Here is a 24,375-nt window from a genome sequence, read left to right as displayed (position 1 = left end):
AACAATCAGAAACTAGCACATTATGGAGATAGAGCAAACGAAAGGACACGCGTGAATAACGGCGCAGAGATACAACTATTCGTACTCGATGGATGTCCGTGTTGCGTCTGCTAAATTGAAGGCGCGATGGCATGAGGCGGGAACTCGCAATGCTCCACTCTATGCTGCAAATGAGGTGTTGTTTAGATTCGGGAGAAAAGTTAAAAATGAGGCCCGATTATACGTCTCTCCTATCTTCGGCTTTTTTTACACTATTTTTTTTTTTCTTTCTTCAATTTGACGTCTTTATTTAAAATAAATTTTCGGCTGGATCTAAAGTTCGTATGTGCCGGCCCCATACACCCATACTACACGTGTTTTTAGCAAGCCTCTGGTCAATATTACACAACTTGGGTATGTAAGGGTTATATTACATCTGAAAAACGTTTATTTCAACTTTGCAAGGCAATTTATTGGTTAAATCATCGGTAAGTATCCTATGAGGTCACTGATAACGCTCAACTAGTTTTTAGCGAAGTCATGCTCGAGTTGTTGACGACTCCGTCGAAATCATTTGAAAAAGCGACTTTTAAGACATTGAAGAAATCATTTAAGAGATCAAAGTGAACTTTTTGAAGGCAAATTTAGTCCTATATTCAAGTAAATCTGCTCTACAGTAGTTATAGACCATAAACTCTTTTTCTTTTTCCTCTCCTCTTTTCACTCTCCTTCGCCTTCTATTTCTTTTCCTTCCTCTTCTTTCATCTTCTTCTTTCCTTCATCATTTCAGTCAGGCATCTGAATATTATCTAAAATCCTGTAATTTTCTATTAGCTTTCAAACTTTAGTCTGACTGAAAAAAACTTCTTGCGATCATTTTACTCTGAAGTGTTGCGGGATCCGATTATAGTAAAATTATTTAAAACTTTCGACCAATCCTCGAGAAAAGCTACTAATCTGATTTTTTTGTGCTTTATAAATAGGATATTGAATATTAAGAGAAAATACATCCTAAGTTTCAGTGCTTTAAAATTTGGGTCAGCCGAAAAAGAAGAAGGAAGCAATTTAAACACTAATTCAAGCATTCGATAAGAGGATAGGACCTTCGTGGAGGTTAGCGATGGGCAATAAACCATCCCACACCTTTTTTTCAACTTCCTGGCTCCTCCAGACGCGATAGAAACTAATCCAAAACGAGCACAAAGATGGAGGGAAAAAAGCGAGCCAAGGAGACCCAAAAAAAGTACCCACCACAAAACATCCATGAGCTTTAAGACCGAGAACCTCGAAGACCAAGCCCCCCTCCTCCGAAACTGATGCCCATTCATGAAAATGACATCATTTCCGGTGTTATCAAACTGAGCTTTTGGCGCGAAAGATAGCGAGCATGCGCGGCCGAGCATGAGAGCCGCGCGGCAACGTATGGAATCCTCCAATGGTGGGAGGCAGCGACGGAACCAGCAAAACAGACCGCGAGTTGCGACTCAGTCTGTTTGTTACTCTTCCTTGTGCAATTAACGCATTGTAAACGCGCTTGTGTCTCTGACTAATTTTCTTCATCTTACGGAAAAAGTGAGTACCTATGAGCTTGTCATAAATAACTCTTTTACGCTGTGCAATGTTTTTAAAAATTACCCTGCTGTGCTGTCAACGGTTGTCAAAATATCACCAGATGTCTTCTGTTGACGTTTCATGTTTACCTCAACGATACGCCCGAGAAACGAGGGGTTGTCCGTTGGTATCAGGATAAGATAACCCGGACCGATTAGTTTAGCAGAAAGGAATCGAATGTATTACAATGCACCTAAAACTGTGAATTTTCTTCTACAAATACTTAGCACGATATTTTGGCGAATGACTAATTTGTCGTAAAAAACTAAAATAATTAACAAATTAAATAAAAGTGAATGCGTACTCTTAGGTTTCTTTCTGTCCTTTATCATCTTCATTTTTTTTTGAAAAGGAGGAAATTATGAAGCTTATCCTAGGAAAAGTGCATTATTGATGGCCAAAAATGCGCGTAAAAAAAATTACCGACAAATTTATCTTTTTTTAATTTTCCGTGATTTTTTCCGCTCATTCAAAAACATTTTCAGAAAATTGCTAAGAGTCATTTTGACCTTTTTTTCTTCTTCTTTTTTGTAAATAAAACAATACACTCAGAAATGTTTGAACGTTGCAGTTGAAGTAAGCATTCTTTGCACCATTACTTTGCATCATCAGCACTTTGGCCATCAATACTCTTGGGTCTTTTCTGCTTAACTTAACCAAATCACACTAAAAAGAAACTCGCGCTCAAAGCCGAGCAGTATCAATATAGGGAGATAAGTGGAAGAAAAGCACGATCGTAGCTAAGTTGTTTTTCCGGAGAACCATACTTTTCGAGTTGAGTCCCCCTAAATTTTACCACACATAATTGAATGTGGGCTCTTCAATTTTTTCGCTAAATTCAGCGTTCATTACCTGCAGTAAGGTAGTCTACTTGCGAGTAGCAATAGTTGAAAGCTTTAACCGTATAGCTTTGCAGAATGACCAGTGGCTGTTCTTGAAAGTTGACATTATTGTTTTTCTTCCATTTAGATGTAAGTAATACAATCGACTTTTTGGTGGGCAGCTTGCCTCACTTAAAATCGAAATTTTTAGCCGATTTAAATGGAGGGAAAACGGTGTTGCCAACTTTCAAGAATCGACACTGGTAATGAACATTTTGCCACTGACGCAGTTTTTCCACTTAAATCAATAGATGGGGCACAAAAATCCTTAGATCAATAAAAACCACCATTTCATTTTGGTAACTACAACAAATGAGTATGCCTCTCGCGTAATAAGTGATACAATTACGCCAGAAAATGTCTTGTTGATGAGCATCTACTCTGAATACTAATAATGTGCACTCTGTGCGTGAAGTGGCGCTGGTCATGAATCATCATAAGATTTGCTGTATGAACATTTATGTTCCCCTCTTCTGTCTCCTTTAGGTTTCCGAATTTTTATTAAATCAGTTGAAAACCGTTTAACATGAAAATTCAAGTGTTATCACGTAAACGAGTTAACGTTATTTCCTCCTCCTTGCTTTTCTATAGTATTCACTCCATAAAAAAGTTTCGAAAACATGATGCAAAGCGCACAAAAATACTTTATTTGAAACACAGCAAATTTTTCTGAACCATCTTATATCCATCTCGGGAAATTAAAAATTTCGTGCATCTTCATGCCTTGACTCCGCCCTAATATTAGTTGCATGTTTGACCTAAATAAGCTCTGGAATATATACTTCACAGAATTTTTATCTCTGTCCTATCCCAAGTGTTTATCAAAGCCTATTTGAGGATTTGGACATAAGATTTTTCCAAATGTGGAATTTAATGCCCTCACGTCGTCTTGAGCTTTTTTCATGTTGTTAGGCAAGCTTCGCAGAATCGCGGTAGCCCCTGGTGATTCTTGGAAGTTGGCAACACTGTTCTACCTCCATTTAAATGTGTGTAAAACGATCGATTCTTGGAGAGGCACTTCCTTCACCTTAAATCGATATTTTTAATAGATTTAAATGAAGTAAAAACAGTGCTGCCAACTTGTAAAATTGCCACTGGTGGTAGCTCAATGTTGGTGAAGTATTTTTTAAATGCTACAAACATTTTAGAATTGACATCGAATGAATCATACAAAAAAATGTCGTGCTGAGGGTACCCAAATGACAGAGAGGGCAAGATCAGGAAAATAGCTGGTTTCTAAAAAAGAGCAAAATGAACTAGAAATTTTCTTCATTCCTTGATTGTTTTCCAAAACGATGATGGGTGCTGAAAGTATATATTTTTGTTTGTGTGAGAATTGTGATTATCTATTTATAGGAGACCTACCTCAGTTAAAAATACTCATATTTACGTTGAATGATGAAAGAGAAAGTCTGCGGTGTCTACCTCAGTTGAAATAGGTGCCTTAATTTGATGTTTAATTTTCTTCTTTTCACTTAAAATTACGAGACAATTTGATAAGCCGAGGGCTTTATGCCTCGGATTTGACGTGCTTCTTTCAAGCGAATTTTGTCAGGTCTAGTCTCTCAAACAACAATAAGGAAAGTAAAACAAAATGTTAAAGTGCCATCAACCTCATAGACCCACATAATTATTTTCGCGCCTTCTTTCGCCGCAGGCTATCACCTCAATTATTATTTTTATTTTTTTTAAGTGATGAAGTAATGGATTAAAGAGAAAGTCAAGAATCTATGAGTCTCTTGTATAAAAGATGAAAAAGCTGAAGACGAAAGGCACTCAAAATCTTCCAATAAATACATCTTAGAGACGTGACAGATTGCATTGCGCCAAGTTTTGGCCTTGGTATCCTCATAAAATACATGATGTGTTATACTGCCAGAGGTCCAACAATTTTGCTAAATGGTCACCTTCCTTTTTACCCACGCGTTTCGTGATAACCCTCATAAATATGCAAAATGTGATATTAATTCATGGGAGCTATATCCTTGATTTTACTACAGTTCCGTTCGATGGTGCATATTTTAACTGTTAATTCAGCCCCGAGGTGTTTCACTCAAAATACTCACAAATGTTTTCTCTTGTCTTCTCTGTGTATTATTGATATCTTTGAAAGAGCCTCAAATGAAATTCACTCAGTGCCTAATTCTGTTTTAGAGCCGCAACTGCCACATTTTATTAAAAAAATATTTTAAAAATAAATAAATTTATTTAATTTAATTATCAATGGATCAGTGAAGGCAAAGGTAGTACATCCATACGAGAGAACTAACTGAAATGAGGAGTTTTTTCATGGGAGGAAAAAAAAAACGTTGGCAGGTCATATTATGAAGGCAACTTAAACATATTGATATGTAAAATTAAATTATGTGAACTTACTTATTAATTGCCTAAGCTGGAGCGTCCTTAAAATTATACTGTATTGGCGAATGAAAGTCTAAACAAACAAAAGAAAAACCACCATCATAAACGGGGTTAGGTTTATTCTGTGTTTAATAATGAATAATGAAAAATGAATTATTTCCTTCGTCGGTTTTCTTTTCTCATCTTCGTAACCTGTGACAGCAAAGTTAGGATGCAATCCTTCCAAACCAATAACCAATAGATTAGCCGTGGTTTTGTAAATTCATAAAATGATGCAGCAACAGTGAAAATTAGATCTAAGCATAATATGAGCTCACACGCTTAGTCATGTGAATGACCCTTATCTCGCAAATGCCCAACACTCTCAGTTTTCAATCCAAGCATATCTGTTATCGCCAGAGAAAGGAGGGGGGACCAGGAAGCAAACAGTAAATGAAATCATGGTATGAATTTAGCTGAATTTATAAATTACTGAACTCCTTCCGTGTTTTAGAAGCTTTCTAGGGAGGAAATCACTCTTGTCCAATTTCCATATCTCCCAAAAAGAGGGTGGTCAAACGTCAATACGTCATTCATAAATGAGGCTTGGGCTTACATTACGGGTACGTCGCAAAGGAAAGGGGGTGAAACTAGAGGCGTGGCGTGCTTTGCGATATATCGATTGATATGCCATTTAAACTTGTGGAAAAAGATCGATGAACAGGGTGTTCGCAGCGAACCCCTTAATATAGGTTTAAGTGCCATAACAATCGATACATCGCAACTCACGCCACGCCACTGGGTGGGACGGTGGTGAGATACGCTAATACTGTGTTCTGGAATGCTTGAGGATTCCCTCACAGAGGTAGGATTTAGAAAACTTGGAAATCGTGTTTTTTTATAGGTTTAAGGTATAGTGAGTTTACTGTGGGCCAGTCAGATGCTAACCTTGGTTGGATGGGTTCATCGAGAGAAATATAGTGCAGTCCGACAACCGTGTAGATATCTGATGAAAGAAGCGCTATCATAAGCGATGAATGATTTGAGTGTGAAAAGAAAGTGTGGATGGAGAGGACACTCAACACCAGCACATACGATGTAAAGTGAGAAAGTTGAAAAGTAACCATTGCACCCTTCCAACAAAGTCCATCAATAAAGGCATGCATTGAGCTTTGGCCTGGGAAAAACATCACATGCTCCAGTTTTAAAGAATGAAGTGAATCCACACTTTATTTAGACTAGCGTCGATCGAAATTGGATCGATTTATGACAATATCGTTGTTTTCGGACTTTAATGATAACATTCAATCTGCAAGGAGCAGTTAATTTATTTCAAGAGATTTCAATAATGAAAGATAAGAAGAAACAATAATTGTATTAAGTTACATGAGGTCAGAACTCGATTGCTCGTATTGATAGAAAAATATGATGTGTTGCCATATTGTGTCTTTATTTTCTAGTCTAAACAAATTCGTTTCTATTCTAAACTGACATTTTACTGAGGCAAAAAAATTTTACACTTTAACATTGTATGTATTGGTAGTAGCTCGGTAAAATTGGAGCAATTTAATGTTCCATCATACTTGAAAAAGTTGGTGCGACGTTGCCTATTCGATTAACTTTAGTGTATTTCTGCGACACATTAAATGCGTAGACACACTGGAAAAGAAACACATTGGATCTAGAGTCCAGACTTTTGAAAACATTGACAAGAAAATATACTCTTGATTCAATCAGATTTAAGCTTAAATCAAAAGGAAATCCGCTCAAATTAAGAGGCTGGGTTCTTGATTTAAGCTTAAATCTGATTGAATCAAGAGTATTTCTTCTTGTCGATGTTTTTAAGAGTCTGGACTCTAGATCCAATGTGTTTTTTTTCCAGTGAAAAAGAAGAATATAGAAATCAAACCTCACGAATTATCTTGCATACGGCTTTCGTAATACAATCAAGACTGTTTCAGTCATTTTCGGGGACTTTTAACTTGATATTTCAATATACTGCAATGTATGTAAATTATTCGTATTTAAAGTATTTTTTTAAAAATCCATATTTTTGGCGATCAGAGCCTGGATCGACCACTTTAAACTTATGACCATAAAGGATTTCATTCCGGTTCACTCAATTTGGTCCGTCAGTCTAGCTTGCATCATTTGTCATATTGATGATGTCCTTGTTCATCGAATGTGCTTCTATAATGGTCACGTTCTCCATGACTTTATTAATTAGAACTGTTTCTCACCAATTTGTATCATTCCGGTATTTCATCCCAAAAAGCATTCTCTCTTCATTAGTATTCCAGATTACCGCCCACACTTCATTTCTCCTCAAACCGCGATATTTTCATCAATGTAGTTTTGAGTTTTCGAGAACATACATGAAATATATAATCTCACATTAAAAGCTATTTCATCACAAAAATCCTCTCGATTCTGATCATTCAAAAATTTAGTCCATTTTAAACTAAAAAACAAGAAAACGGGTAGCCAAGGATTAAAAAACAACAAGACACAAAACCTGGGACGTTTCGGGGTAGTTTCACCCCCCTCCTCGATTAGGAAACAAAAAAACATAAAAAATTATAAAAATTAATTTTAAATAGGGATGGTTTATTTCTCCTTCATTATTTTGGCTTGTAGTACTACCTACTCAAGGATTCAAATGGTTTTATTACACACTGTTAACCAAACTGAGCCTGCAGTGGTCAATGTCACAGATTTTTCAACACCGAAGAGACTCATCTTTTCATTTACGAAATAAAGCAGTTTTATCGTCCTTTATCATTCCCCTCGCCTCCCCCCCCCCCCCAACAAAAAATGTGATTCTGCACTTATTTCTTTACAATATTGACCAATATGCGTGTTACTACAATGGTTCTTTACATTAAACCTCTCAACAACGAGGAGTTGAAGAAAGCGGGAAGGAGATATGTGCGGTGGGGAGGGGTGAGGGGGCCATGAAATATTTAAAATGTCAAGATTCTACGCAACGTCGTTTTTTACAGCTTACTGTTAATAGAATAATGTGTGTCAACTCGTAACCTTGTAAGCTAAAAGAAGCTTACGTCCAGCCGCCAATTGCGCGCTTCCAAACATTCTCGATGTAAGCCGACCAGTGTTTTATCTTCGTTTTTTATCCATGATTGATGATGGCATTCAATGCGAGTCAGACATTACTTTCCTCCCTTTCGACTTTTGGCAATTCCAAAAACGGAATCTATTGTGCCATGCGTTCCGATTTCTTTCCGACTTGACCTTGTAGTTCAGGCTTATCTGATTGTGAAACAAGATAGAATGCTCCTAGGGTTGAATTATCCCCATTATGCATACACTGGTTCAAATCGTGTATATGGCGCAAAGTTTTTTTGTTTTTTTGTTTGTTATGATTACCTGTAGAGTTCTAGTCTTGATCAGTTCACCATGTGCTGCACCATTTAAAGCAAGCATGCTTGTTAACAATCAGTTAGAATTTACCCAGGCCGAAAATGATATTAACCATAACTTGTGTTTTTTATGACTTCAAGGAAAACAAAAAAATTGTGAGAAAATACCGTGCGATTAGAAATTAGAGATTGGAGGGATCCAACATTTCACTGGTAAAAAAAACCTCTTTGTTCAAGAGTGCAGTTTCTTGTCGCCGGATTTAAGAGTCTGGACTCTTGTTTCAATGCAAAATCCGCTTGAATCAATGCAAAATCCGCTTGAATCAATGCAAAATCCGCTTGAAAAAAGAGTTGAAGACTCTTAAGTCCGGCGACAAGAAACTGCCTTCTTAAGTCAGAGGTTTTTTTTACCAGTGTTGTCTAATGGATAGATGCACTTATTTTTACCCCATGATGGCTGATAAATGTTGCGTTGAAACTATGCGGACGTAATTAACATGATGCTTACATGATGCGTGGTTCAGGTGCTTTCTGTTCAAGAGACGGACAGGAAGTGTAACTATGTTCAAGACAATCTCAAGAGCCCTTGCAAAAATGACAGCGAGAATAGGTGAAGAGAATAGACAGGGAGGAGCTCACCAGACACGGCCTAGACGGTAATCAAGTAGAGCATCGAGTATCATTCACGTAGGTAACGCACCCTTTTGCACCGTGTGAAAGTAATTCATCTCGTTGATTGATCTGTAAAAACCGCACGTGACCCGATTGCAGTGTTCCAACATTTTTGCGCAAACTGAGTTTTCTTTAGAGTGAAAATAATTTTTTTCTTGCGCTTTTTTCTATTTTTACTCGAATTTATACCCATGCATGGTCATCTAGTGGAGGTGTCAGAAGCGACGCCCCCCCCCCCCCTCCCCCCTACAAGGGATGGCTCCTCTCAAATGACTCAAGTGACATCACTCAAATTAGTACAGCACTCTGCACTTGAAAAGAAATCAAACCTAGCGCAAATATTAGTTTTTCACTGTAGGCTAAAGTTTGCGAAGATTAGTGCAATAATTCACGTTTTCTAGATTTTTAATTCGTCTACAATAATTCCAAGAATTACTTGTGTAATTAGGACTACATTTTCTAAACAGCACACAATTTTCATCATCCGCATTTCGAATAATAGAGTTCATTTTTTTCGTTCACAAGAATGAAAAACATTTTTGCCAAATGACAAAAAGTCCTTGTACTTTCCAGCACTTCCAGCAGGCAATATTTTCTCTCAGCGTTTGTAAAACGCATCAGATTTTTCCGGGTCCGTTAGGTGTTAGTGTATTTTGACAGTAGACGAAAACTTTAATCCTCAACTTTCTCAAATTAGCACGAGTTTTCACATTAAAAAATGAGCAATCCCATAAAAGGAATCCTTTTAAAATTAAGTGGGACGGAATCCGTTCCTAACGGAAGAATAGCTCGTAACGCTTCGCCGTATGCGATTTACTAAAGTTTCCGAAAAGGAAGGACCTAATTGACCGCGGAATTTTTCCCCAAATTATGGCATGATGAGTCAGAAATAGAGTTGAGATGTTCTCCAGGCTCGAGTATTTGTATGTTTAACCGTGCCTCCTTAAAGAATGTTTGAGAGCGCGTGCTATGCTTTGGCACACATCTTGGGCAGGTGGATTTCATGGCGCGCACGAAGATATAGGCCCATCGGCTGACTCAGAATCCGAATGGTGTGAAATTGTAAACTAGAGAGCAGTTTGCAGGCCGAGAAAAGTATCCAACTTTTTCTGTTCGAGTAGACGTAAAGTACTTTGTTATGTTTTCACAGTTTATGACGTCAATAAAATCGAAACTGAGGCGTGGTGTGGCCGAATAATTGTTGAATTGCTCATATACACTGAAGTTTTTCGAGCCTGCAATGCTCTTTAGTAGGGTAAATTTACACGCAAACAAACGATCGGGCTGCTGGATGCAAAAACGTTGTGGCTATCTTGCACCGTTTACAGACTCTCCTGGAATGTGCAATTTAAATAATTATCTTCATGCTATGTCTAATCAGATAGCTGGAGAATTGAGGTTGACGCCAAGAGAAATATTTTTCTCGAGACATCATGCAGCTAAGAAAAACTTTATATATTCACAATTCTATTGAGTTAAAAGAAGATCCATGAAATACGCAAATGATATTATTTTTCAAAAGCACTGCATTATACTTTACCAGATGTGGTGTGTGCAAAGGTCAAAGACAAGCATCGACATTCCATTTTCACAATCATGAGGGAAATCGCTCTTCTCCCCATGTATTTTAAAATTGAATTTTTGCAGGGAATATTGGTCAAAACTGTTGTTTAATTTCATGTAGTAATAGTTTTCTTAAAGTTTTTCGTGCCCTCCTCCTTATAAACAAGTGCCTTCTCCGAACAAATTTTGATTTTCCGAGACTTTAGCTGAAGTAACGCCCACTCTCCAAAAGCCCTTTTCTTAAAAAAAAAAAGGGAGTTAAGTCCGTAAAAACTGGAAAAAAGAAGTTTCAATTTTTTAGTTTTGTTTCGGTTTAATTTTAGGGCATTTTAATAGTTTTCTTAAAGTTTTTCCCTCCCTCTTCCCTCTAAATAAATGCCTCCTCCGAACAAATGCTGACTTTCCAGGACTTTATCTGAAACAACGCCCTCTCTCCAGGAGCCCATTGGTTAAAAAAAAAAAAAATAAATAAAGGGAATTAAACTCCGTAAACACTGGAAAAGGAAGCTTTTGCAGTGGGACTCATCTGAAAGCTTATTATAATCCATGACCCGCGACCCTTCATACTCCAAGTGTCGAGCTCTCATTAGCTGTGACATCGCTGGATCGGCGGTCAGTGGCAACATTGCAAATTGCTAGGTCATGATTTCGTAATCAGGTTGATATGCTGGTAGATATAGGTTAAAGGCTAAGTGAGGTGGGATGTGGGGTGATGTCACTATATTCTGACTCAATTCCTATCTTGGCCGACTGATCTTGACGGGGCCTTGTAACGTTGCAATTCACGGTCCAGCGTTCCTTCTTCAGAATTCCGCTCCGTTTGCCTTGGTCCTCGTCTATCACTTTACACGATCATAGCCACAACTGACTTTGATGCCTGCAGAAACACAGCAGGACTTTTTTTTTCAATAAATGTCTGATACTACTTCAAATGAGACGGGAAGAATTTAAATATGACTGCAGAAATGCTTGACAAATTCCTCACCGTAAACGGAGGTCTGCGTCAGTCTGAGAAACAACTCATTAATTTAGATTGTCACGATGTTTTAACACATGTTAACACTTGTAAAAGGACTAATTGGACTGTTTATGATTTGTTTGGATTGCAGCAAAAAAAGAATCAAGATGCCGATCACAAGAATAACTGGTGTGAAATTCATCGAATTGGTAAGTTGCTCCATTTGTTTGCTCAATGTTTATTGGGTACTAAAAACTAAGGTCACGTCATCTGTTGCTATATGTCACTGTTATACCTCATTTACTCAAATCTCACGACCAGAAAATCTTAGAATATGCATATTCATTAAAGATGAAGACGTTTTGTAATTCCTGTCTAAATTCATTATTCTTAGAAAAATAATCAAATGGACAAATTATTTTAAAAGAAATGCATTCAGGTTAAACCTAAATTTGTAGTCTAAGTTGTAATACGAATGTCACTTTGCGGAATACCGATAATTTCGACCTCTGTAACTATGCAGTAATGTAGTTACCGCGACTGGTGTAATTGTTATCACTAATATATCATCGTAACTTGGACCGGCATTTTAAGTTTAATCTAAAATCATACCCATAATAGCTGTAACGTATTTGTGTTCTACAGTTTGTTTTTCTCTGTCCCGACCTAAATGACACGCCCTCGCTTATACATTGATCGCATTTTTTACCTTCGAACAATGCAAGTAAGGAAAATGTCGAGTTTTCGAGGTATTATGACTCCAGTCATCCGGTGGCTGCTTCATTCCCTTTTGTCTTGTTATCAACCCTCATACGGCTTGCAGCTCCCTCTCTCAGGGATAGAGTAGATAACTATTCGCGCTTCGCGGTACCACGTTTTGCCTACGCTCGTATTTGAAGGGTTTTATCTCGACCGTATACGATCCTAAAAACTTTTAAAATAAGGTGTCGTTGGTACATCCTTTAAGTGCGTGGCGTCTTGCCTCTCGTGTGGGCAATTTGGAAGCATTGCTTTTCATGTCGCCTCGCCACTTTTTCAGCAGTCGCACATTATGCAGCGAAAAAACCTACCGCGTTGACAAATCAACATTGGTTTCAAACATGAGCCATTTGTCTTGCAAGGTTAGTTTATTTCAAATGAGTGGAATTCTTGGCGCTCATAATACAACGATGACTAAAATGCGAGACCGAGTATCTCCATTTGCGACGTTGTAGACTCCCAGTCATTCTCTATTTTTTCCTCGGAAAAGTAGTCAAAGTAATTTTTCAAAAACTTTCTTGATTTTTCTTCTCTCCAAGTAAAACATTCTATATGAACAAGCTATAAAGTTGACTTATTCCTGTTCGAAAAAATAAATTAGGAGCGGGTATTTTGAAACACTGTAATGCTGGCGTGCCAAGGAAGAACGCCGTAAGAGCCTTCAGGCGCTTCCAAATTTTCGTCAGTATACACGAATTTTCGGGAAAATTCGTGAATATTTTTCTTCTAATTTTTCAGGTAATTGTGTTCCCAATTTTATCTAAAGTTCTTGAAAATAATTCGGAAAAATATAGCTTTTCTCGAAATTAAACAATTTATTGGGGGAAGTCGGGCAACTCTCGAATTTTTATACGGCGTTCCTCCTTAGCACGTCGGAATGGCGGTAACACTTTAATCATCGATAAGGCACCTCAAGCCCTGCACATCTCGCACTAATATTTTTGGACGCAAGAATGAAGTTGACCTAGCACCCTGCCGCGATGAGTGCCTCCAGGCCCCTGGGATCAATGGGCCCCATCCGGAAAATTCCAACGCGGGCCCCTCATTCAATGCGTTTACAAAGTCCTTGTTTCATGCGTGAACACCTGTTGGCGGGCCCCTCGCATGTCACCTCATCCGTGGAACCAGAGGATCCTCTGCATATTAGAGCACCTTCGCCTATGGTGGCTCTGCTCTGCCGGCCGGCGCGCGCCTCGCTGAGCGGGCGCTGAACTGGCTTATTACGCCACTGTCGCAACGCAACTCTTTCCTATTGTGTTTGATAATAGAGCCACGAGTCGTTGCCAAATGTAATTAAATAGAGAAGAAAGTTTTGCCGTCGTGTCAATATTTCACTGGAATTGAGCTGTATCTTCAATCGTCATAGTGCTTAGGCAAGTCCAGAAACTTCGAGCAGGGGGGATGGCCCGGAGACTCCCCCAGAAATTCGTGCTTGCCTCAGTCAAAGTTTTCAAAATAATGCATTCAGTAACAGTGGCGTGGCGTGATTTGCAATGTATCGATTGATCTGCGATTTAAATATATGAAAAGGATCGATTCGAGGATCGAGGGGTACTCGCGACGGACATCTTAATAATCGATTCTTTACCATAAATTAAAATGGGAAAATATCGATAATTATGATCATTCACGCCTTGCTCCTGTCTAATTTTCAAGTGTTAGAAGTAAGGCCACTCGGCAGGAAAGTAAAGCTGTGGAAATGCATGGCCGATTAAAACGGGAAAATTTCAGAAAATTCGGCCAGAAGGAAAAACAAAACCTCAAGGAAAAGGGGAATTTATAGAACAATAGTTCTCAATAACAGCTAAATTGGATGCATGCACACCTATGTTCAAGTGCTCGTGGATTTGAGGATAGTAAGGAAAAACAGGCATAATTAAGAAAATTCGGCCATGAGGAAAAAAAAAACTTTAAGGAAAAAGGGAACCTATAGAACCGTAGTTTTCAATGACAGCCTTATATTCCTGCACACATATGTTCAAAGTGCTTGTTATGTGCTAGTTTTAAGATGGGAAGGAGTAACCGAAATAATCTAGGAGTCTCATGCTTCTATATTCTGAGCTGTTAATGTTGAATACTTTATTTTCTGAAGCGATGGATCGTTATTGTTCCAAATTGAATAGGATAAAGAAGGACATTGATCGTACCTGCTCATTTTTTTTTTGGGCTAACGGCTTAAGTAAAGGAGGTAATGGTAAACGGCTTACTCGGAACGCTTGAATAAAGTAGGGTAAAACTTTGAGAGGACTTGGACAATGTGCAAAATGAATATGTGTGCCGCATTTCTTCCAACCAAGGTCTTTGACACTCATATTCAGAATGAGATGCAAATCTGTCGAAAGAAAAGTTGCACTCTCTCGTTTTTAACAGTCTCCTTGAGATTGTATAGTGGGAAAAAAGCAGATCTTAATCTTCCTCCGACTCAATGAATACCTCCAAAATCCGGGGGTCGGGATGGGTCTGTTTACATCGTTGTAAGTTGTATTTCCAAAAGGAACATCACATTGAAAAAAAACCTCAACGACACATCATATAATTTTCTAAAAGAAAACTTTGGTGCATTTTAGATGAATCGTCAATATCTTCAAGGAATATGAATAATTTATTGTGCTCTTCAAAATAAAACGAAGGAAATAAGAAAACGAAAAATTAGATATTCTGAGACCTTACTGCGACCGGTTTTTTCCTTTCCCTCTCTCTTTCAGGCGGTACCACAAAATTTGTTCATGGAGGAATTTTCGTCTGAAAATACTAATTTCTATATTTTTCACTCTGGGTAAAACTTTTTTGGCCTGTTTTGCCTATACTTTTCATCTTAGATCAACCTAAAAAAGTTTAAGAAGAACGGAGAAGAACCAAGTCACAAATTGAAAGGGTATAAAAATGGGTCTGCACTAGTTCTGCGTTTAACTAGCTGCACATTCCTCCGTCAACAATTTTAATTCAAGAACATGTTTTTGAAATTTGAGAATAGGCGTTGATTTAATTATCCAACGTTGAGTTTCATAGATGAATAAAACTTGAAACCTCTTTTTCTCAGTTCAATCTTGGTGTCCTAGATCCTTCCCGTCACACTCCATCCATTAAAGATACCTTTCATTCAATCATTGAATAATTTCGTTTTTCGTATCGACTTGGCATCGGCGGCGCCGCGGCGCACACCGCAGAGGCGCGGTCGAGGGTCGTCGCTTCGATGGTGCCCGCGTTCCGACGCCATTCGCCGTCGCCGGAGGTGACCCTCGCGAGTTGGTGACACTGTTTTCCTCCATTTAAATCCATAGAAAATAATCGATTCTAGTCGTAAATAATCGATTCCAGACGCCGCAACCTACCTCGCAAACTATCGATTGTTTTACATACATCCAATTCAAAACCCAGTATTACCAACTTAACCCCACGGAAAAAGCCCCGTAACGAGTCCGTACAAAGTTGCCAAATCTACCCCGAAATCCCCGATTTCCGACGACTTTGAAACGCGCCGCACGTTCGAAAGGAAACAACGTCGACGCGACGGTCGTTGCAACGCGCCTCCTTGACGCCCAATATGGGAATCGTGTAGGCTGCGCCCGCTGATGATGCGATTCGCACGGGCGCGAGCGAAAGAAACACGTATGCGTTTTGAAATGCGTCTTCGATAGCATGACTTTATACCGGAACCGAGGCTCATACCGAAGTGATGATGGGTTGTTTCTGCCTTACGAAATCCTATTAGCCAACTTAACGCGGCGAGCCGAAAAGAGAGGCTGACAAACATGGGTCGCTTCGCTTTTGGAGCCTCGAGCGTGGCCATCACCGAATTCACTGGAATTTAAATAGCTGGTCTATAAATTTAAAGCACAAAGAAGACTATAAATAAGAAGAGGGAGAAAGAGGAGGAGAAGGCTGGTATTATACTCGTACTATCACTCTATATCAGATACTTCGGTTTGTTGTTTTGACCATGCAGTTTGCTTTAAGGTAAGTTGAGTTCGGCCAAAATTCGCTTCAGCATAATGAATAAGCCGATAGGTACATATATGCGCCACAAACCTGTGCATATCGTGTTTGTAAGTTAACCGAGGATGATATCTAAGATTCCAGCAAGACGATGGCCGTTCTTTCTGAGTGTTAGGAATTTTGCTAGTTAAAAAGTGTCGGAACCCGATAAGATAACTCGACTGCTCATTCAAGAAGAAGTTTTTGGCTTAAATGATTGTGAATTATTTGAAACTTTGCTCAAAAGGAGAAGTAGTGGTAGCTGAGATTTCGTAATATGTATTTTTTTTACATATTCCTTTTTTCTCTTTGAAATGCTTTTTAGATTCAAAGCTCGCAATATTTGAGCTTTTTAGGACCTTTATTGGCCCTCAAGAGGATAATCCGATTTTTTACACTTCTAAATTCAGAAAACACTGGAAAATTGCAGGGTGAAATTTGCACACAAAAAACTTGATTTCTTCTCTGGATTATCGAAGTTGTTTGAAATCGGACGAACAACCGGGGAATCTTATAGGAATTTCAAGAAGTGAAATTGTTAATTACTCGATTTTTCATTTTCCATTGTTTTTTGACCGATGTCAACCCGAGATTTTTGTTTTGTGAACTCCGTTTCTTTTCGTCTCATCGGCGGTTCTCTGTGCGAAAAGCGTTTTGTCACGGCGTGATCGCGCAAAACGACGTTTCGTCCCTGCAAATTTAATCTCCAGAATTGCTCGCACTTAAAAAACGTATTAAGTTTTAATTAAAAATTTGCCATACCACTCCCACTCGTCAATATATTCAATTAAGTCACGAAAAGAGGCGAGAAAAAAGTGAGCGATGAGTTGCAAGATGGTCGTTTAAAGGTCATCGTGTTGCCAGGTGCATACGGAATCTGGACTTGTACACTGGAAAAAAAAACACATTGGATCGAGAGTCCAGACTCTTGAAAACACTGACAAGAATAATGACTCTTGATCCAATCAGATTTAAGCTTAAATCAAAAAGAAATCCGCTCAAATTAAGAGGCTTGGTTCTTGATTTAAGCTTAAATCTGATTGAATCAAGAGTATTTTTTCTTGTCGATGTTTTTAAGAGTCTGGACTCCAGATCCAATGTGTTTTTTTTTTTTCCTGTGTAGGCGCACACTATCGATTCCACGAAATTACCCACCGTAAACATTATCATCGGTGTAGTGATCTTACAAACGGATTAGGATCGTTCACATTCATTAACGCATGGTTCAAATGTTTTAATTAAGTTGTCTCGCGTTGTACTGCATGTTCATACCACATTGGATGAAATCTCGTCCTCGTCACTAGATTTTCTACCTCTTAGGGTTCATAAATTTGTCAGATCTGAAATCTAGTTACCATCAACATTCTTTTTCATCCGCGTGGTTCAGATTTTTCGCAAAAGACAATGCAAGTGAACCCTAATCAATGATCATTCATAGAAACGATCCCAATCATTGTATCGAAAGTCACGAAGAGAAATCGAAAAGAAGTTTTAGTCAAGCCCCGAGGCCAAATTCAAACAACGACGCTAAGTTAAGGACCGACGCGAGCGTTATTACCGACGTTACTTGCAACGTAGAAATCGGTCTCGCGAAATTGGTCGTGCCATTTCTCCCCGAGGGCCGAAATCCACTCTATACCCGCAACATCCCGACGAAAATGAGCACCTGGACGCAGAATCCCCGGCGAGAAACGTGAAAGATCAGCGCAAAATGCGCAGGTGAGGAGATTAAAATTTAATCAATAATTGGCGGTTGCCTTTATAGTTATTATGTGAGGAACGTACACGAAGAAGTGAGGCAAGGTCGGAATCAACGGCGCCGGCTGATCACTCATGACTGCTTTTGGGTTTGCTGACATTGCACTGCGCCTTCTAGTGACCTTTGCGCTGTTGCCAAGTTGCTGTCATCTATGTGCATTTCCTATCCTTGTACGGAAAACCACACGTATCCGTATTCCATTACCATCGGAGTTGAGCTGTTTTTATCTGGCAGGGTGGATTTGGCTTTACTCTTAGGTTATTTTTGTGCCAATCGTGGCGTCTATGATCCTCGACCCTTTTATCTAAAACAAGCCGCCTATTGTGTTAGCAGCCATCGTCGCGGCTTCCTCGGAATCGCGTGTTGAAGAACAACGTGTTCATTTAATTCTTCATGGACTGTTAACCGGATGAACGCAACTTGAACGGTGGACTGAGTGCGGAATTCCGAGAGGAAATAGAAGTACGTGACTATAATTTGCAAATACGCATGGGACCTGATTTTACGCCCGCAGAGATTATAAACTAAGACATACATTAACGCAGCACATCAATTCTTAAATAGGTGACTATTGCTGCACGGAGGATGTACTTTTGGCCTACCAAGAAAACTGAAGGCGAAAAAGCGTTGCACAAAGCCTCCGCACTCCCCGCGTATCAATTCTGTTTCCTCTTTTTCAATCATTGTGTATCGTCATTGGCGGATCCGGTTTCAGGACATTTTGTCAACGATTTTTTGTCCGCGCACCTTTTTTGCCCAGTAGTTTACGCCCACACGTAAAATAAGCAACGGTGACTTGGTTCAAGCGTTATATTTTAGTCGGTATGTAAAATTATATTGACAATATGGAAATGAGAAATTGAGAGGGAAGGATGCGTTGTTATGGTTGCTCATTTTCTAAATGAAATTTCATTACTTTCTCCTTTTTGAATAATCTTTTTAAATTGTCATTGGTAAATATTTGGTTTTCTTTCTATCCTTAAAATATTGAATGTACGATATACCCTATATGTGTGTAGGTACTTTTTTTTCTTTTTTTAATTTTTTCTTTACGAAATTATTACTTCATTTTGAAAACATTTATATTTTTTAAACGTGACAAATATTTGTAAAACCTTTTCCAAGCGACATTAATCTCAATGAGCCGCAGTTGTGCCGACAGAAACTGCAAAAACGAATAAAAGAGGGAAAAAAAAAGAAGCACGCAATCTTCAGTTTTAACCCATTTGTACATCGATCTTCTAGAGTCAAATACGTCAAATTTTGAGCGTTTAGTTGCGCGTACACCTCGCTGCAGCACAATGAAAGCACAAAATGTAAAAGAAAAAATTAAAGTTCTATGGAAATCATTAAATTTGACACGGAACCACCAATATTTAAAAAAAAACACACATTATATTATTATTCTCCTTTGATAAATTGATACATATTTTTTCCCCATCAATTTAAATGAGAATATTCAATGGAGAGTGTGCAAACATTTCAAAATCCTGAGTTAAAAAACGTTGACTATGCGAGTATAAATATTAAAGTCTAACAGAGTGGAGCGGCGTGCTGCCGGCGCGAGAGGCTCCCTGGCGCCTACAAACCTAAGTGGATACTTCACGCATGGCACAATGCTTGAAGTATCTACTTAGGTTTGTAGGCGCTAATGCGCGGTTCGCGCTGGCGCTCCGTCCGCCGTGCGGCGGCGCCTGAAGCAACTATTTCACAACAGAGGTGTTGCACAGTATTATACGAAATTGAACGTATTAAGAATGACAGGCATCCTTTAAAAGTACAGATCTTTCCTCGCAAAATAAATCAAGATACTTATCGTACACAGGGAAAATCTAAGAGCCTTCAGCTGAGGCAAATATAGAGGTTTATCCGGTTCAGGTATAACAAGGTGGGAATTTCTTGAAAGATAATCAAGTACACCAAAGAGGTGTAGAGAGTTTCAGTGAATTTTGTCTCATGGATTTGACGCTCCCCCATTTTTACCAAAACTCTCAACTATATATTAATCTCCGTTGGGCCAAACAGACAAAACAAAAAGCAAGCAAACCCTCATTCTTCCAAGACATTTTACATTTTCATCCAAAAACGTCGTGAGCAATTGTCGTTTGTATTTACATTTGGGCCAATTAACTTTGGGTCTCAACTGGCACGTGGACCAAAACTCCCGTGCCGAAAAAACGCGTGGACGTAAATTACTGGAAAAAACAGGTGCGCGGACAAAAAATCGTTGACAAAATGTCCTATAACCCTGGATCCAGCAAATTGGGCACATTGTTTTTTCTCAATTTAAACCTATGGAAATGTATCGATTCTTGGAGGCGCAGGTTTTCCGACAAAAATCGATTATTTAACATGGGTTTATTTAGAAATCCGGTGTCGCCAACTCGCTGGATCCGCCCGTGTGCATCGCGAATGAGAGGCAAGAGAAGGAAAGGTGTGGTGCGGATTTTTTCGCGTTTATTTGCGCGTTTTGTTGATTTAGGAAGGCGTCTGTCTCTAATCCCTATCCAAAGTTCATTTTTTTAACCTAAAAAGATTGCAGCAACTAAGGCTCGGTATTTTGTATGATGGTTCTTCCCTCGTTGAGGCACCTTCACTCGTCTGGAAGATCGGTGCATGGAGGCTCAGTCGCCGAGTCCTTGTTTACATACTCTCGTGCCAACGCGGATGGAGGAGATTAATGAGTTTTTCAGTTCCAGCCAAAACTAAAATCAGCTTAACCATGTAAGACGATTTCCATGGTCTATTGGAGTAAAAAATTGAATCAAACAACGCCTCCTTGGTATGAATGTAGTTGTAACGCATTACTGCTGTTAACATAATGCCTCCTCTGACTGATGGAAAGCATCCAACACTGGAAAAAAAATACACATTGCGAATCTAGAATCCAGACTCTTGAAAAACTATCGACAAGAAAAAATACTCTTGATTCAAATCAGATTATAAAAGCTTAAATCAAGAACACCAGCCTCTTAATTTGAGCGGATTTCCTTTTGATTTAAGCTTAAATCTGATTGAATCAAGAGTCCTTTTTCTTGTCAATGTTTTCAAGAGTCTGGACTCTAGATCCAATGTATTTTTTTCCAGTGAATGGCATTGATTATTCAACAATAAACATTGCGCGTGGTGAAATAAACAGGGTGTTTAACAACGAACATCTCAATAAATGATTCTTTACCATAGCTTCAAAAATCGATAATCGATCATTCACACTTCGCCATTGTCAAAAGGAGAACTTGAATCAACTCATTGAACCACCGCACGCAACAAGACGAGTGGATTTGGATGCGTGAGTACAGCGAGTGGGATAAATCATGGTTTTTGAAAACCGGTAACATCTGTAGGGCCTTTAGTCGAAAAACACTAGGTACTGAAAGTATTTTCAAAAATTGAATCTGTTGGAAAGCACTCATTCTAGATAAATTACGTGTCATTTGCCTAATGGTGATGAGTCTCTAAAATAGCACAAAGCATTCATCTCTTGCTTTCGGATTGAATTAATCGCTCAAGATGATCTCGCATTTTGAGAGGGGAGTGGCTGTTATTCAGATCGTTAAAAAAATTAGGTTAATTTTAAAACGACACAGCATACAGAACCCCTTTCCAACAACTAATAAAAGAAAGTGCGTTATGAATTTTCATTTTGGTCATTTCGTGATTTGACGTAAAATAAACAAGCAGTTCCAACGCCAAAGCGTTGGAGGGCGCTTCTTTAACACTGCGCATGCGAGGAACGTTTTCATACGGCCAAGCGAGAGTATTGCGGACGGACGATGTATAACAAATTGCCTACGTGAAGGTGGTCCGGCAGCAACATACCCGCCGCTAGTCTCTGGAAAACAATAGAAAATAGTAGTTGCGTACATTGTCAGCGAGCGCGCTGCGAGCGCATCTGTTTCAATTACCTAGCATCGAGTCGGGCCCAAAGACATAAAGACGGAGTGCTCGTATCTAAAAGCACGGGGAAAAAGTGAAGCTAGGTTCGGCGCTGCGCGCTTGTGTGAGTGTGTAAATGAGCGCGGGAATCCATGGCGGCAAACGGAAATTTGATTTGAACTTGTCCTCTTGATTTTTCCTTATTTCTTCTTCGAAACGTGTTTTAAATGCTTAAAACGATTATATTAAGAAAGTTCGGTCTGCGTCCTAATATATTACACCTACTTTTGCTCGGTAACAGGCAGTAATCTCAGATAAAGTTAGTTTTTCTTCTGCTTATGGTGGTTCTGCAGGTTCAAACAGGCCGTTACAGTTCTAGATCTACGTTACTCCCAAATGAAATCAGTCGGTCGACGACGGACCGAAACTAACCTAAAGTTAATAAAATATGAGTGTGTACCTGAATTTGGGCAAAAATCAACCTAAAATACTTTGTTTCCGCAATTTTATTTATTAGTTCCCGCCCTACATTTGAATTCAAACTTGTCCCGATTTCGCCGCCAATCCTCTAGCCAATAGTAGAGGTGATTGAAAAGAAGCTCTAGAAGCTTCATTTTTTGCTTTTAGTGCTCCGTCTTTATGTCTTTGCAAACAGCTGACGCTTGACGATGCTGCGCCGAGAAAATGAACCAATCACAAAATAGCACAGTAATACGTCACTAAAATGAAGAGATCACGTGACTGTTCGTGATTTTTTCGAATCAATCTGAAACTACAACCTCGAATATGAGGCATTTAAGCATAACGAAGCCCCAAAATAGTTTAACCAGGTAATACGTCCGTGCGAGATTGTTATGCTTAAAAGCAAAACATTTCACGAAAACTTTTACGAATACCAGATGCAGAAAAAAATCAAATTTTCCCGGGTGTACCAGAATGGCGTCATTACCCATAAGGCAAAACGGTATGTAGTATAGTACATGTAACATCGGGGGAGTCGAACGGCTGGAAAGGGCGCATCTGGTACCCAGAAGCGCCCAAAATGAAACGATGTGAAAATTTATATTATTTCAAATATTTGCAACTGAGCTTAATAAAAATTATGGCTTATAGCTGGCTTATAGCTTAATAAAAATTATAAAAATTATTAAATAAAATCTTCGTTGAGCGTTTGATACCGATTTGAACAATACTCACAGATTACAAGGTATAACCATGGTCTTTCAAAGACGATAGACGTATGAATGAGATTTATTTTGCAATTCTCATTCATCTATGTAGTAAAAACACCATTCAGCATTTGTGAATGAATTTTGATAAGTCAACTCATCCAGTCACTCATTCATCCATTTATGCATGTATTCACTTCAGTTGGCCATTCACAGATCAGTCCCCTGATTCACTTAATATGCACGCCCATAGGCAGCATCCATTCATATAATTTCAACTTCATTGAATATACAAATTCTCAATATCGATGATCATACCTTAGCCCCCCCCCAACCCCCATCATTTTCTCATTGTATGGATTTATGTGGACTTCAGCCAATTATTCAACAAAAATACTTTCATCTTTTATAAAAATTTCCATTTTACTAGGCTCTATACCTAAATGTCTTTAGATGTTTACAAATTTCATCAACTTTCTGAACATTAACTTTTTGGAGGTTTTTTTTTTGGCCAACGTGCGTTAAAAATTCAGTATAAAGCTGAAAATCTCAATACATAAACTTTCCCTAGCCGGTTTTCTTCAACTAGATCTTAAAGCTACGCAGCTGGAAAATCCACGCACTTTTAACGTCTCCCATCAGGCATCAGTGCGATACTTTCAAGTTCTTCAAAATTAAAATATAACAAGTCGCCACATCCTGGCAACAACGATGTTAAACTCCAACGCGAAAAAAATCATTCAACGTAGTGACCCAGAGTTTGAAACAAAACATCGAGTATAATTAAATGGTTTCCCTCGCACGATTGACCTATGGGGCTACTTAATTAACAATTTCGCATCTTCAAAGAGCTCAAAACGAGCTAATTTTCGCGTGCTGAATGACGTGTACAGGTACCCACAGCCTTCGAGATCACCATTGAGGAGTCGGCAAGGTAACAGCTCGTAGGTGGGTAAATTTCGCACGCCCCCCCCCCCCCCCCGGCTTCTTTCAATTGTGCTTTTTTCACGGACTCACGACGGAGCTTTAACACGCGCCGCACCGGAAACTTTCCTCCCGCCGCCCTAGTTTTCGGCCGACCCGACCGCAGACGCTATGATTTCGCGCGAAAGTCAGGCGAAATTATGTCATAATCTATGGCTCTTCTAGCGCCGCAAGGTCGCCATGACGCCGTGACAAATCCAGATGGCTTGGTATGCCGCCCGTTGCCAAACTGCGCGGCGTATTTCACATTTTTCTCCAAGGGACAGTTGCCACGGTGAGCGTAGTTGTATGAAGATGCCCCCCCCCCCCCCCCTCCGGATGTAAAAGGACATCGATATATCGAACAAATTGTGCTAAATTACGAAGTTTGCTTTTCGATTTTGTAAAAAAAAAAAAAAAAAAAAAAAAAAGAGCTGAAATAGTGCAAACATACTATTAGCGTCTTCGGTGAAAAATCTCTCCCGAAAAC

The 24,375-nt window shown here is 39.0% G+C and overlaps 1 protein-coding gene across 2 annotated transcripts in view; it reads left to right on the top strand.

Moving 5' to 3' along the window:
- Positions 1-1,393: 1,393 nt before the first annotated feature.
- Positions 1,394-24,375, top strand: part of LOC109041925 (uncharacterized) — a 46,620-nt gene continuing 23,638 nt past the window's right edge. The window contains exons 1-2 of one of the 2 annotated variants that reach the window (XM_019058443.2): positions 1,394-1,551; positions 11,536-11,593. In XM_019058443.2, the coding sequence (XP_018913988.1) occupies positions 11,552-11,593 (42 nt within the window). In that variant the 5' untranslated portion in view covers positions 1,394-1,551; positions 11,536-11,551. The remainder of the gene's footprint in view (positions 1,552-11,535; positions 11,594-24,375) is intronic. The other variant, XM_019058433.2, reaches the window with a different exon arrangement.

The sequence above is a fragment of the Bemisia tabaci genome, chromosome 6, assembly GCF_918797505.1.
Source record: "Bemisia tabaci chromosome 6, PGI_BMITA_v3".
Classification (NCBI taxonomy): Eukaryota; Metazoa; Arthropoda; class Insecta; order Hemiptera; family Aleyrodidae; genus Bemisia; species Bemisia tabaci.
Note: the sequence above shows the minus strand (reverse complement) of the source record. Positions and strands in the feature narration are given on the sequence as shown.